Source organism: Larus michahellis, chromosome 3 (genome assembly GCF_964199755.1).
Source record: "Larus michahellis chromosome 3, bLarMic1.1, whole genome shotgun sequence".
Taxonomy (NCBI): Eukaryota; Metazoa; Chordata; class Aves; order Charadriiformes; family Laridae; genus Larus; species Larus michahellis.
Window position 1 is genome coordinate 23,592,253 of NC_133898.1, and position 15,899 is coordinate 23,608,151.

The 15,899-nt window shown below is 46.3% G+C and overlaps 1 protein-coding gene across 3 annotated transcripts in view; it reads left to right on the forward strand.

The window, feature by feature from the left end:
- The window catches only part of CHGB (chromogranin B), a 28,489-nt gene extending 12,590 nt beyond the window's left edge, over positions 1-15,899 (forward strand). Inside the window, exons 4-10 of one of the 3 annotated variants that reach the window (XM_074579151.1) lie at positions 735-793; positions 3,093-3,345; positions 3,823-3,953; positions 9,364-9,407; positions 10,722-10,815; positions 12,500-14,280; positions 15,487-15,899. In XM_074579151.1, the coding sequence (XP_074435252.1) occupies positions 9,405-9,407; positions 10,722-10,815; positions 12,500-14,280; positions 15,487-15,570 (1,962 nt within the window). In that variant the 5' untranslated portion in view covers positions 735-793; positions 3,093-3,345; positions 3,823-3,953; positions 9,364-9,404 and the 3' untranslated portion in view covers positions 15,571-15,899. Of the gene's footprint in view, positions 1-734; positions 794-1,251; positions 3,346-3,822; positions 3,954-4,933; positions 4,957-5,233; positions 5,332-9,363; positions 9,408-10,721; positions 10,816-12,499; positions 14,281-15,486 lie in introns of those variants that run through there. The other 2 variants (XM_074579152.1, XM_074579150.1) reach the window with 2 other exon arrangements.

The window sequence follows — 15,899 nt, forward strand, 5'->3', positions numbered from 1 at the left end:
CCAGCGGCACAATGGCATTAGCAAATTCCGAATTTCTCTGGTAGGAGGGCAGGAAACGTGCATGTTGTTTCACATCAATGTCATCTTTCCCATGGGTGCCATACCAGTCTAATTGCAAGAGCTAAGTTGCATTTACTGCCTGCAGCAAGCACGGTTGGCGAGTTGCTGTTAGGGAAGGACGTAGGAAGTGGCACCGCTTTTTAGTGGAAATCACACTGACATTGCAGTATGGAAAAATTGTCCTTTGTTCCATAGGCCCCCAAAGTCTGCTTTTTATTTATGTATTTATTTTTGAGTTGCAGCGTAATCTAGTTTCCTCCCATCTGGGCTGACAAACCCCGAGAGAGGAATGACTGGGGAGGGAGATAGGTGTGTGTGAGCGGCATATGTGAAGATATTCATGTGGGAAAACTGGGATGTCGGGAAAATGGTTGTGTTTAGACTTGACCTTCCCACTCTCACTTTTGGGTTTGGCTTGTTTGGATTTTTTTTGTTGTTTGTTTGTTTTTGTTTTTTTTTCATTCTGGTGATATCTTTACATCTTCTGTAGCCTGTGAGTGTATCCAGAGGCCCTGATGATTTGTATCAGTTGGCACAGGGCTTTTTTCAGAAGACCATAGAGTCTGTGCATATATTTTTAATATCCTTTAACAATTATGACATGTCTTATAGGCATATTTTAAACCTCTTTTCAGTTTGGCCATATGACATTTGACCTTATTTCTGTGGTATAGATACATCACTGAAGAGCTGGAGCTAGAAGGATCCTGCATGGAAGAGAAGAGGTTTACAAGTGAGCAAAATCTTCTTTTTTTCGAAAGAAGACCAAGAAAGACAATTCAAGAAGAGCTGATCTGAATTTTTAAGGTTCTCTTAGTTATGGAGCTGAAATATCCTGTAGATTCTTTAGGTTTTTGTTGAAGAATGTCTTTGAGACTAAAGGCTAGCAGTCTGTTTCTAGTAGTTATTTCTGTACTGCCTAAAAGCACGTGGCGTGAACAAAACCCCACTGTGTGAGGTCCTATATAAATATAGAAAGGAAAAAAAGATAGTTGCCTGCGCTACAGAAATGGCACATCTGTACCACACAGAGTCTCTTCACAGCTCCTCTGTCTCTCAACTGGAGCTCAGTTTGCTGGTTGGTTCGTTGATACCATGTGCTAAGGCCACAGGTGTGTTTAACTTTCAGGGGAAAAATGTCACAAAAATATTTCAGTGGAGGCAAAAAATGTGGATTTTAGATTTAAATTGGAAGCTGGTTATTGTGTAAATACAGAATTAGGTGGTTTTATATCTCAGTGCATTTGGGTGATTTGCATCCTGTGCACTCAGTTTTGCTATGAGGGTGCATTTTTTTATCACTATTGAGTTTCACATGACAGAGAGGCTAAACAGAAATGTGCGGACTGACACCCATTAGGAGTTACAGACCGTACCAGCCTGATCCACACAAGCATAGGCTGCTGCAGGGTGTGCTTAGAAGTGTTTTGCTGTATCTAATAGCAGTATCATTTCATCTCCCATGGACTAAGCTCAAGCAGACACTGTTCCTGATACCTCCGTCCCTGTTGTTTGTCAGATCCTCCCGTAGCTCGACAAGCAAGCTCCATTCATCAGCATCACTGCGGGTGCCTGCTACAGGATAGATAGTCTTTGCTCAATAAGAAGGAGGAGGTCTGAGAGTGTGGTCCTGGCTGCCGCCTCTCACAGAGGCTTTGGCTGGAGGCATGCAAAGATTTTTGGAGTGTATACAGGCATATGCACCCCTGAAGCGTTGTCCCTCCTGCTTTGCCAGGCCCCCTGTCTGGATGCAGCACAGATGAGATCCAGCTGAGCACTGGCCTGTTCCCTCTCCAGTGGATGTGTCTAATGGATTTTAACTCCTCTGAAGTCTGTCACCATGCAAACAAAGAGATGAGCTGGGCACCTGATCCTGCCTCACTGTAGAGCTACTAAGATGATAATTGAATTCTTGGGGCATGTTGCGCCGTCTCTAAGCCACCGTAACAGTTGCTTTTAGTGAACTATGGATAAATATATATACGGTAATGTATAACAGTAGCAAAGCCTAGGCACCTGTGCAACTCCATTATCCATTATGTTGCAACCAGCATTGCATATGTGTAGACCTCTGAAAGGATTTTTGCTGGCGTTAGTGAAGTTAGGTAGATGATGTCCCTTGAGGTGCTGGCTTTAGAGGTTTGGTTGGTGTTTTTCTCCAGATCCATCCCTTTAGCATCTTCTGAATGAAAGAGATGAGTTTGTTCGTGAAATAGGCTGCAGGATTTTCATTCCATGAAAACTAATTGGCATCCAAGAATAAAGATAATCCCACTAGCACATCTAATTAGAGGAGAGCAACCCTCATGTTCCCTGAGCAGTCTCCTCTCAATTTAAAAGGAGTTCAGACACGGAAACTCACTTGTCATCCTTTGAAGTTCTAGCTTCTAGGATGAGCCAAATGTGTATTTTTTTAAAAGCGTTTGAGAGAATCCAGCTGGATGAATACTGTTTATTCATAGAGCGATAGATTGTCACAACATTATGAGGCGTGTATATCACTGCAGTCAAAGTTCTGACACATCTGAGAAGGGAGCTTGGGGTGTGCCACTCACAACTGATCGAGTGAAATATGCCACCGCCTGCTGTAATCCTTAATTACTGCATAATGCAGTCACATCTTTTTCCTAATCTGAGGGGAAGCTCATGCCAGCAGATACATGGCTGTAAAAGTCCATGTGAAGTGACATTGTTTTGAAAATACAGGCTGACTTAATTAACTGCAGGCAAAGTACTTGGATTCTCTCTGCTTGGTTTTCCAGCGCTGGCAGGAAAGTCTGCGGGATCATCTTTTGAAATCCTACCCTTAGGTGCTGAAGATGGAATTAGATATATCCCATTCCAGTTTGGTCGCTGCTCCTGTCATGGACCTCTTGGGTGACCTCCTGCAGAACTTGCAAATCTTTGTAACTTCCAATTCTGCTCAAAACTGAAGGCATTAACATCTTCTCCCCATGCAGACCCTTATGTAACTGGTGGCAAAACATGCCCCAGCAGTGCTTTAACACTTTCTCATATCAATGGCAATACAGGACTTCTTGATTCTTCGGGATCAGCCCACACAATGCTGAGATGAGGGAGCGTTTCAGAGAAATCCTACAAGTCAAATAGAAATAAACCAACCAGCACAGAGAAAGCAGCTGTGAAGCCCCAGTGATTGCTGCTGCGCTGCAAGGGATGGATGAGAAGACACGTGAGACAGGGGTAGGGGACTGCCTCTTCTGCAGCAAGAAGGCTTCTGGAGTGGTTGTTGTACCAACTGTCAATAGGACTTGTGTGATACAGGTACTTAGCATGAATACCTCATAGGTGCTAAAATAGCTGCCTATTTTTATTCAGCATCTTTGTACCACTTACCTCTATTGACCGTCATGTCCAAGATAAGTACAGACAAGTAAATGCTGGAGTAGAGCAGCTACACAAGGATAACCAGAGAGTGCTATTTATATGCCTGGGAAGCAGAGAATGCTTAAATGGCAAATGTTTCACCTAAAATTCTTTCTCATGAGCAGCTGAGGAGGTTGAGGCTGGGCTGAATCCTCACACAGGCAGGGGAGGACATGGGGGCCTTTGGAGCCAGTGAAATTCTTCAGTCTTCTGAATCGGGCTCTTGACTTCCTGCAGTCAAGGCTGGTGATTTCCAAAGAAGCATCTGCCTGTGGAGACAGGGCTTATATAGGCGGTATGGGAACGGCACGCGGGAGGAAGCAGAGATGTTGCAGTGTTGATTTTCATGGTGGCCGGGATTCTGTTATTTTGCAGAAACTGTAATCTGAACACAAAGTGATCGAGGTCTCTGGCTTTGCCTCCTGGAGTTGAAGGTCATCTTCCTGAAATAAGCTTCAAATGGAGATGAAGTTCCCGGCTTCCATTACGCACAGATGACGCTGCGTGTGAGTTTTACCAGAGTGTTGTGTCCTGTTTTATACATTTATTGCAGCCTGGCATTGTTAATACACAATGTGATAATCAGTACACAGAACGATAATAGAGATAACTGCCATTTTGATATATAGATCCATTGTCCTCCAGAAACACTGGCAATTAAAGGGCCACCTGTTTAGCCCTGAGAACAAACAAAAAAGACCAACTGAAAAATACAGTAATAATTTGGAGATGGCCCTCTAAGAGTTAATGAAAGGAAAAGCAAAACAAGCCCTGGTTTTACAATGTCTTTGCCTGGCTCTGACAGGAGCTGGGGGGAGCGTTCAGACTTGCTCTGCCGAGAGCTCATCATTTGTACTTTCCAGTCCATGAGGGACTAATCAGGACAGTGGGGGCTGTTTAAGAAAATTATGTAAAACATGATGTCTGTAGGTTTGCTGTGGCTCTCCAGAGCATCATCACAGTAAATAAGAGGTTTGCCTGTGGAGATGGATGCTAAGAGCAGTGATTTCCCTGGTAAAACTCTTGAGGAACACTGCGTGTCATTCACTCACCAGATGACATAAGTACGGGGATCCCTTTCCAGTTGTTCTCTGGTTCTGGGTTTGCTGGGCAATGATGTGAGTGGAAGGGAGAGAAACCTTGCAGGAGAAAAAGGCTGCTGCAGCACCTGAAAAGGCTTTGATGAGAAATGGATGTGGAAATGCAGAGGTGATTTCTTGTGAAAGCTGTTCCAGAGGGATGGCTTACCGCACCTCCTCCCTGTAGGGAGAGGCTCAGCATCCTCTGACGGTGGGAAAGACCTAAGGATGATACCGCACCCTCCGAGAGGGAGGAGGGGGCAGGGAAACCCTGCTTTTCCCCTTTTCTGGGGGAAAATAACGGAGGATGGGGAATAATAGGCGGGAGGGGAGGCAGAGGAGGAGATGTGGTAGTTGCCAAGGAAGGGAAAATGAGCTCGGCTTTCCCAGCCTGGGAGAGACTTCCCCGGCGAGGGGCCGGGATGGGAGGGTAGGGAGGGGGAAGCGGGGGGCAGCGGGATGGGGATGGGGATGGGGGATGCGGGGCGGCGGGATGGGGGGAAAGGGGGATGCTGGGGGGAAAGGGGGATGCTGGGGGGAAAGGGGGATGCTGCGGACGGCGGCGCTGCGGGGGTGAGGACCGGGGGGGGCGGGGGGGGGGGGGGGGGGGGCGGTGGCGGCACCGCCCCCGGGGGCTCGGAGTGACGCAGGCTCCCGGCGGGGCCCCCCCGCCCGTCTCCTCCGCCCCCGCTCCCCCCTTTAAATAGCGGCCAGCCGCCGAGCCGCGCCGAGCCCAGCCCAGCCGAGGAGCGGAGCATGGGGCCGCTGGCGCTGCTCGGCCTCCTGGGGGCCGCCGCCCTGGCAGGTGAGGGGGAGCCAGGGCGCGGACCCCCCCGGGGGAGGGAGGAGGGGCGGCGGCGGCCGGTGACAGCCCCCCAGCCAGCAGCGGCAGGTCCGGCGGAGCCCGCCTTCGCCGAGAGGGAGCGGCGAGTGAAAAGCCCCACCGGGCGAGGGGGGCTTGGTGGGAGGGAGGAGGATGGAGGGGTTCGCCTCTGAAGATCGGTGCGGTGACGCCATCGGTGGGTGTATGACGTCATGCCCGGCCTGCCCTGCGTCACCCCCGGGTCGCCGGGTGCGTGTGTGTGTGTGTGGGTAGTGCGTGAAATATAGCCGGGAGTTGTGCCCTCACGCCGTGCAGGGGCTGCTTTTAATCTGTTTTTCTCCCCCCCTCCCCCCAGTGCAGTTTCTTTCCCCAAAGAGTTCTCGATGTCATTTCATTCCAGCGGGGCTGCTCGGTTTTTCCCAGCTAGTTTTTGATACAGGGGGGTGGTTGTAAAGTAGCAGATCCGCAGCTTTAATTAACAGAAATTTTTTTTGGCATGCGGCATTGTAGATTAAAACCACACTGTGAAATGAAGATTAAATTCAATAGGGTGAGGTGATAGCTTGGCTTTATAGCTTTTTATGCATACCACATCATTTCTTGAAAGAATCAGTGTCATTCTGGGTTGAGTAATTCGGCTTTAGGTGTATTAGAGCTCTCCACATGGAAACGCTTCCGGGACTTGTACAGAAACTCTGTCATGAATTTGACAACCTTCAGGCGCCTTTGTTGTAATCAAAGGGGAGGGTGGGAGATGGGGGGAGAGACCCCAACCCAAAGAAGTTCAGCAGACTTATTCCACAAACCCCATGGGGATTTCTTATTTTTTCCTATTTCTGCCACCAAACAGGTCAGGTACCTCTTTACATCCTTTTTGGCTCTCTTGCTTTCAAAGGTCAGCCAGAATGAACGAACTAAGGAGTTTGTTTGGGGCTGGGAATCAGTGAAACATTAACTTCAAGAACTTTCTAGTGCTCCTTCTGCAAATCAATATGCCAAAGTTTCCGTGATCTTTCCTAGGAAGGGGTTTTGCTGGCATTTTGGTGAGCGATGGCACTGCACTGAGTCATTGGCATTAATGAAACAAAGCTATGTGGGGATTTCATCAGGGACCTACCAAAAGACCTGTCCCAATCTTGGAGATGCAAGCAAAAACCACCTGAATTTGTCCTGCATTTCCTATCCTGTTTTGTGATTTTTATCAGCTCTCAGCACTTCTGCAAAATCTCATAATCTGGTCGTAACTGCCTGGGCAGATTAGGTTCAGGAGGGAAAAGCAGACCCAGGGCTTTGCTTTACTTTGTCAGTATGTGCTCAGGTTTTCTTGCATGGGCAGGGGAAGGGTTTCCATCTGGGTGTGTGCTCTGACTTTGTTTCTGCTGTGAAATGCTGCCATTGTACTGTCTGCCGTGTCCTCACAAGCCTGGTGGGTGGGTGTCCCGCTGTCGGCAGTGCCAGGGTGATGGCTTTACCCCTCCTGAGCACATGTGGAGAGGAAGGCAGAGGTGTTGGCAAGCCATCTCCAGCTGGCAGGTGGCCCCGAGGGAGCTCTTGCCAGCTGGCACGGGCTAGCGCTGCCAGCAGCGGTGTAAAGTGGGGCATGCTGGCTCCCCACGGGCTTCCTCTCTTGGCTCTGGCAGAGCAGCTGCCTCAATATTTTATTTCAGCCTCTAGGATGGATTGGATACTCATTTTGTTCCTCCAGGCAGGATAATAGGATGTATGTCCAGTACCGTTTGCTGCTTCTGACATTGTTATGATAGCCTAATGCTTCCTCTTTGTGCATGTCAGCTTTCATCATTAACCAAGCACTTGCTTAATGGTTATTATCTATCTGTAAATCTCCTTGGAGGAGTGGGAGCTTTGGAATGACAGGGCAAAGGCAGTGAGTACAACCTGATGTTATATTCCTGAACCACTGACATAGCGCTCGACAGGCAGCCCATAATTGGCATTTCTAATAGCAAAAGACATTCAGAAGTTTGTCCGTTCTGTGCTTTATCACATCAACTGGGCATAACTCGCAGGAGATGTGCTGTGGCAGCATCACTGATCGGACAAAATCAGATGTTTGCCCTTGTGTGTGCCATGATTTCTTGTGGGCTGCAGAACCAGAGGAGCCTCGTCTAGAAGAGGCAATGAAGCGGGTCATCCCCTCTGCTGACATGTAAGTGGTGCCTGTGAGCAGCTCGTGCCATAAGAGCAGCGTCTCCAACCCCTGTGGGATCAGGAGAATGTCCTTTTAGTGGATAACGCTTTTTTTGCTAGAAGGGACTTTGCTGCCAGTTTCCTGCCCCCACAAGTATGTACATCCTTATCCTCCGTGCTCAGATGGGGGAGGCAGGCAGGTTAGACTGCAGCGGCGTCAGCACTGTGCAGTGTGGTAGTTATTTGCATAGTAGGTTAGTAAATAAAGTAACCCAAAGCCTGCTTCAGTCAGCACTGAACGCAAAAGATGGGGGAGAGGGTTGGCTCTGTGTAGCACCATCTCCCACACACACCACCTGGCGTTCTGGGGAAGTGGTGGGGTAGGGATGTAGTGCTATTTTAGGGGAATCCCTTCTGTGCTATCCTCGTGTGGGTTCCCTTCTCTGATCGCAGTTGTATACGCAGAGAAGAGACGGGGGCTGGAGGGAGAAGCACATTGCTACATATGTGTTTGGGGGAGCAAAAATAGAGGACAGTAGAAATATCAAGAGAGTTATTATTACATTGTGTTCAGTTATTATACACGGAGTCAGTGCTCAAGGGGATGTCTGCTTCCGCTGCAGACATGGAAAGAAGAAATGTTATGCTGCTTTCAATAGCGCAAGGCTACACGCTCCTGTCAGCTTCACAGGAAACTTCCTTAGGGCAGCGTTAGTTTTCCTGATGCTGTAAGGTGAAATGACCCCCTTCATCTCCATAATCTTCTTGGTGTTAATCTGTTACAGAAGACCTCCTAGTGTCCCAACCAAGCAGTAGTGCAGAGTGTGATAGATGCATTTAAGACTATCCTGATTTGTGTAAGAACTTCAGAACTGCACCCCGAGCTCTGCATTTGTGTACCGTGATTACATACCGTGTGTAACTCTGTGAAGCCATAATAAAATAAACCTTGCTTCTACGTACTCGTGTGTGGCTGGCAGACTTGCTTAACTTCACTTCTGCAAATCTCAAGGTGGACGAGAATTGACACGGTTTATTAATAATGCACAGCAGCCAAGCTCATTAACCAGCTGGAGACATATTGCAGCAGTGATGGCAAAGTAAAGCAGCATGGAGGTTTCATTTGTAACAGCTCCTTTCCAAAAGCAAATACCTTGGACCAGGTCCAGTAGAACTGGTGCAAGGAGGTGTTAATTACTCCACGTGTCCTCAGGACAGAGAGAGAGAGAGGCAGGTTGTGCTGCTTCCTTCCGGAGTAGTGTTTCCCAGTGGGATTTGGGTTTTTTTTGCTTATTTCTTGGGGTGATAATGGACCACTCAGTGAACAGAAATTTTCCTTTCCCTTCTGGCTCTTCCATCACCCCAGGGAGCCGCCTCCTGTCTGAGCGAGACAGGATTTATCCAGTAGCATTGGGACAGTAGTTGCTTTAAAGCCTCGAAGAATGGTTTCCTACTGGGGAGGGGGTGTTCGGGCACCCAGAACCCCTTGCAGAAGCCAAAAGGTTCTTGGGGTACAACCAGACCTTGCTTATTTGGTGGTAAAAAACCAGGAAACAAGTGCAACTACATGAAGACCTGACTTGCAGTAAAGCTCCGGTCCTGGAATTTAAGTGTTGCTTTCTATTTTTTGGTGTATATTCTTTTTGTGCTAGAAATGTCAACATGCCTCTTCTCTCATGCTAGGCTTCAACTTTACATTGCTTTTCCATCCTGAGTAAGAAAAGATGTACTGCAAAATGTGTCTGGTTTACTGACCTGCCAACCCAAAACTCAAGCCGTCTCATCAGACCGATTTGATTGAGGACTGCTGTCAGTGATGCTTGTTGCTAGGATTAATAAGTCTGTAATAATTTGTTTTTCTTCTAGGTGTCAGCACAGTTCCAGTGGAAAAAGACCATATTGAAGAAATGGTGAGTAGCTGTATGTCAAAGTGAATTTCAGAAAGTATCAGTCACATGCTCTCCATGTTTTGTCTTTAAACTCTCAGGGTAATGCTTTTTTTTCCTAAGGGTAAACTCTTAAGAGATCATCGGTCATGTGGAACTCGGAGTCCCTTTAGCTGTCAGAACACACCTGCATGCACTTTGGTACATTTGATGAAAATGGAAGGTGGCTTCCTGTGTCAGCGCGGTACTTTTGAAACTCTACGTTTTACGGTTGTCTGAAAAATGATCTGAAATATTATGTACATATTATTGGAGTGTAAAAAGTGAGATGGCAGATTTGAAGAAAGGTGAAATACCTGCAGTTACTAACTATGTAATGGACTTTCTAATGCAGTCCCCACATCTCCTGCATTGGAAAGAGATGCTTAACCTGTTCGATTAAATAAATGCCATTAGCTGCTCTCAGCACCTGTGACCTGACATCGGACCCTCTCCACAGGTTGATAGGGTGATCATTTAGGTTAGTAAACACCTGGTAATAACTAAAACCAGTTGAAAAACAAACAGCCATATAAATGTTTTATTGTCTCCTCCCATCCAGCCACCCAGATTGTCAGCCTGAGACTCTCAAACCCCTGACGATCTGAGTGCTCCCCCACAACCAATAACTTCAGCACTTCATTTTGCATGAATTTGTGCAGAGGAGCTACTTTGGTAGTGGTTAGGGTTAGAGGAGGTTGTTGCGACTTCCCTAAATCAATCAATTTCCTCTGCTTCCAGAAGACTATTCAGCTTAATGTTAAGGACCAAAAGAGGTAGGGCTTACAGCTCACACACATGAGAAAATGTGGAACATCTCACTTACAGAGGATATAAAGGCGTTTTGGGATTATTGGCAATTCAAGCAATACTTCTGGTAACACCTTTGCAGCAGCATCGTTTGGACAGATCCTGCAGGATGGTCCTTATTTTTTGAATATGTGTTGGTTTGGTTTTTTTTTTTTCATAGGGTGCCGTTACCACGTGTTGTTTGACTCTTCTTTGTACTGCATAGGGTATTTTAATATTTAGAAATGTACGAAAGGAGCCTGTTACCTATGCAAACAAAAGGGGAGGTAAAAAGAGCTAATGACTATCCTCCTCTTACTGGTATGGAATTGAGGAGCAGCACTTGTTGCCCAAATGCGCAGGAAGTTGTGGTAGAGATGGGGATTACTCAAACCTCATAAATACTAGCCTGAACTCTAAACCTAAACTAGCCTTCCTCACTAACTGGGTCAGAAATAAGATTTCCATTTTTGCCATGAGAATTTTTTTCTCCTATTTTGTTTCTTCTAGGTAACACGGTGCATAGTGGAGGTTCTGTCCAATGCTCTGTCTAAGCCAAATGCACCACCGATTAATCCCGAATGCAAAGAAATACTGAAGAAGAGTAAGTACAACATTACCTGACTCGTGAAAGGAATTTTGTAGATGGATTGTCTCCTGTGTTGGAGGTGGTGAACTGTAATTTCAGCCCATGTGAACCCGGTGCCTCCAAATTTCAGTGTCAAAATTCCAGTTTCCTTCTGTTTAGTCTGCCTTGCTCAAAGAGCCTGACCTGCTGACTGTCAGGGATTTTTGGCTAACATGATTTTTGGCTCTACTTAAGCCACCTGGAGAGACTGAGAGAACTAGACAAGCTCTTTAGGTAGCCTGAGAGGTCCACAAATGTGACCAGGTTTGGACGTCCACAAATGTGACCAGGTTTGGACCACATGCTGAATGCATCCCAGAGGGCAGGAACTGGCTTCAAATCTTAAAGCATTCCCACACCACTTAAATCAACAAGCCTCCTGCGCTTGGTGGCAACTGAATCCATGCCCAGCTTGGGAGAGGGAGTCTTTTGCTCAGCCCAGAAACGATGAAGTTTGTGGTACTGATTCCAGAGGTCTGGAGACGTGTGGTGAAAGCTCCCTGCGGGAGTGCTCATTTCGGATGAGCTCATTCCTACAGCACGGTGCTTCGCTGCCTCGATGTTGAGGTGTAAACCTGTTTGCATGCTTGATTACTGCCTGCAGTGACGGGTGGTTAAGTTTGACGCTGTGCCAAACTGCAGAAGGCACATCTTGCTTTTCTGCCCAGTTATATTTATTTGATTACAGAACAATAAAAAGGCTCTTGAACTTACCTGCCAGCGAGAACAATAATGAAACCCATCTGTCTCCTGCTTGTTTATAGAGGGAATAATGCGTGGCCCTAACACAGTCATCAGAAAAGGATGGGTTTGGGCATATATGTATTTGTATCTAACTTGGCCCCAAAATTCTAGGAGATGCTGAATGCCACCAGGCATCAAGCTTTGTTTATGACACTGTTAGTTTCAGAAAAAACCTGCATATTTGCCATTTTTTGGAAAATGAAAAAACACTTACTGGAAAGAGAGGGTAAGGACCATGTTTTTGCCATTAGACAGATCTCCTCCAAGAATATCAGATAATGAGCAGCTTTTCAGAAATAATGAGCTATTTTTAAATCTGTGCGGCTTTTGTTTGAAAGCTTTTAGGATTTGTGATCTATTTCTGATGTTACACAGACGTAAGTGAAGCAGAGATATCTTCATAGAAATATACTGTTACCATTGTGGTCAGAGTCAGACTTTCATTTAGCATTTTGGAAATAGCGGAAGGCGCATGATTTGATTAAACATAGCTATTGCAAAGTAACTGATTTCTTTCTTTTTTTTTGTCAATTTAGAATTTTTAAAATTTGCTAAAAGCCCCAGATATTTTTGAGTAGCCTGAAAGAGATGGTTGCTTTTTTTGTGAGTAAGCATATGTGGTGGATAAGGCCTGACATTCAAAGAACTGAACGCAACTCCAGATCCCATTGGTTTTTGATGGGAATGAGAGTTAATTTAATTCAATACTAAAAATGTGATCACAAACAAAGAAAAAAGCTGAAGAGGAAAAGATCTTCTGGAAATTTCAGTGGAACTTTTAAAATGCCTAATTAAATGAAAATTAGTTAATGCTTTTCCAGGCAAACATGCAAAATATTAGAAAATGACTGATGTTTAAAAGCAGAATTAAAAAATTAATGCCGTCCAAATCTTTTTGCTACTGTTATTATTGTAGGTGGTAGAAATGACAGAGAGAGAAGTGAAAACAACCAACTTGAAGCGAGGCATTTGAAAGACCCAGCAGAGACTGACGAACATCATACTGGGACTGTGGAGAAAGAGCAAAGTCAGGCAGAAGAGGAATCTAAAAAGTACATGAAAGGAAGTGATGAGGAGAAACTTGCTCACCAGGAAGGTAAAAGCAAGGAAGAAGAGGGGGGACACCACTCGCCTATTCAAGAAGAGAGACTTCATACAGAAGAAAAGAAACACTATCAGGAAGTTAGAGGAGAGGAGGAGAAGAGCTACCACAGTGAAGAAGAAAGCAAAGAAAGCAGGCGTCATGACGAGGAGGTAGAGCATGCTGTTCTCAACAAGAAGTCCCACTCCGGAGGCATGAGCACAGAGGAGTTCCCTGATGGGAATGATCAGCGCCCCATGGGCCACTGGCATTTGGAAGAGGGAATGCAGGGCCCTTACAAAAGAATTCAGGAAGGTGAAAAGGGAGAGGCAGAGGAAGAAAAAAGTGAAAAATACCACCATGAGTCTGAGGAACGTGATTTCTCCCATCAGCAAGAGCATGAAGAATCTGATGAGAGTGAAGAAAGAGAGGAAGAAAAGCAACCCTACAAACCCAAAGGTTACCATGGGAAGCATAGAACGGGTGACTCCTCTGAAGAGAAGAGGGGCCATGGTGGTGAGAAGGAGGAACTAGCTGAGGAATCAAACACAGAGGAGGCCCATCTCTGGGACAAACGGAACCACCATCAGAAACATCATGAAGAGTCTGAGCAGCAGCGTGAGGAGAAGAGTGATTATCGTGGGAGGCATGGGTCTGCAGAAGTGGAGGAGAAGAGACGTACAGACCAAGGACGTGAGGAGTACAGAGAAAGGTGGCAGCAGAGTGAAGAGAGCAGTGAAGAAGAAAACAAGAGGCATCGCCACAGTGAAGAAAGTAATGAAAAATGGCATGAGGAGAGGAGACACCATGATGGATCACATGAGGCAAGGAGGCACCATTCTGAAGGAAGGACGTACCTTGGAGATGAAAGTGAGGAAGAGCTGGACAGGTATCTCAGTGGTGGCAGCAAGGACAAGCAGCATGGTGCTGGAGGGAGATACCGCTTGTGGGATGATGAAGATGAAGGCTCACAGAAAGCGTACATTCGAGAGCGCAAAGGGCAGGCCAGAAGACACTACAGCACTGAGGACAGTGTAGAGCAGCAGCGCTATCCTGGCAACAGTGAGGAGGAGGAGGAGGAGGAAGTAGAAAAGAAACATCACAGCAGTGATCAGATGGAAAATGAAGAGGAGAATATGGAGGAGGGAAGATATGCAGAGAGGGAAGAGTACAGAAGCCGTCTCCCTGCAGAGAACGAGAAGAGAACCGCGGCATCCTACAGCTCCTTCTACCCGCTGCTGTGGTGGAAAAGCCAGCACTTAGAGAAGCGGGACAGCACAGGGGAGCAGCTTCTGGAGGGCAAAGAGGAAGGCAGGCCCGCCCTGAACGAGAAGAGTCTTTTCCCTGAATATAATGACTACGACTGGTGGGAGAAAAAGCAAATCCTAAGTGCCCTGAACCACGGACGCACCGAGAAGAGGAATCTTGGCAAAATGAACAGATACGATATGAAAAGGCAATACAACAAGATGGATGAGCTTGCACAACTTCTGAATTACCGGAAGAAATCAGCTGAATTCCCAGAGTTGTACAATTCTGGAGAAGACATGAAAAAACGTCACGTAATCAGGAACGACAGAGGCAGTCTGCGCCAGAGGCCTCTGACAGAAGAGGAGGTATGTGTGTGTACACAGGTTTCTCTCAACAGGCTGGGGAATCCTAACTCTACGTGCACATTACTAAATCCATTCCCAAGGCAGCTGGTAAACTGTGCGTGGGAAAACGCAAACAAGATTAAGTCACATTGAGAGCCAGATCTTCGGTGATTTAAAAATCTGCTTTCTTTGAGTGAATTCAGTGGAATTACCCCAGGGCACAGTTTGTAAAATAAAGACAATGTGCATCCTCGTTAGCTTCTGTCTGCCTCAAGACAGAAAGAGAAAGGAGGTTTTCCTCCTATGGGCCCTACCTCTCTTTCTAGGGTCTTACAGACTAATAAAACAAAGATGCCTGTTGCAGCAGGAGCAGAGGGGTAATTAGCAAGCACCCCTTGGTCTCTTGGATTGTTTAAAATGTACAGCTGAAACGTAAGTTTGACATTTAGAGTGAACATCAGCTACACGTTGACTTGACTTCCCGGCTGTAATTGTGTAGCAGAACCTGGCTTGCACTTGGAAGCCCGATTTGTGCATGTAGTTCCCATGTAGGTGAGTCCTTTCCTTGTTGGGCATCCTGTTCTGCTTCCGTGTCCAGGAAAACTGAGTCTACACCCATCAGCTGGATGTTCCTCATGTCTGTCACTGTATCTATTGCACAAAGCTGGGCTGGGAGCGGTGGAGGTTTAATACTAATTTACAGAGAGGTTAGACGGTGTTAGCAAGTCATCTTAATAAACAAGAATTGGCTGCATAACTTTTTTTCCCCTAGCATCTGGTAAGATGGAGGCGTTCCTCTTGTTGCACACTGTGCTCGCCGTGTCATAAGCCCGAAGCACTGAGATCGTGAGGTTGTAGCCTCCCAAGGGACCATCACCTGGGCAGAAGGGGCTGCACGCTGCGGCGGGGCGGCAGCTGCGAGATGGCAGGAGGTCATTACTAGACCGGGGCACTTTAAAGTGAAAAAGATGAAACTGTAATTCAGGCCAGCTCTCAGAATTTTGATACTTTCCCCAGCCCTAATTCAGCTTAAAACCAGGAAATTGCACAAATCTACAAAGTGTGTGCTGCGCTGCTGTTAACACCCCTCACCCCAGCACGCTGCTCAGGGACCAGTAAACAGCAGGAGGTATCTGCCTCAGAAACGGTCTTTTGTCTCTCGTTTTCGTGGAACAAAACATTTGCCAACGTTATTTGACGTGAAAAATGCTCTTTATGTTTTCCCAGGAAAAAGAACTGGAGAACCTGGCCGCCATGGATTTGGAGCTGCAGAAAATAGCTGAGAAGTTTAATGACAACAGGAGAGGCTGAAGATGATCTGCTTTGGCGTTTCAAAGCTAGGTGTAGCTGTACTCACGATACCTGTATTTCGTGGTAAATTCACTGCCACTGGATTGTTGTTTGCCCTAAAACCAGGAAGTACTACTTACTGTCCACTATAGTGTAGTGATTTATACAGCTGAAAACGTCTTTAATTTGCTATTATGCTATTGAGATCTGAATAGCATGAATTTTAGTATTATAACCTTTCATGCAAGGCAGATATTTTTAATATGCTTGTGAAAATAACTGTGTTAGTGTTCTTCAGAAATATATTTGTCTGAGTTTGAAATAATAAAAACCATTGATCTTGGAAGAAA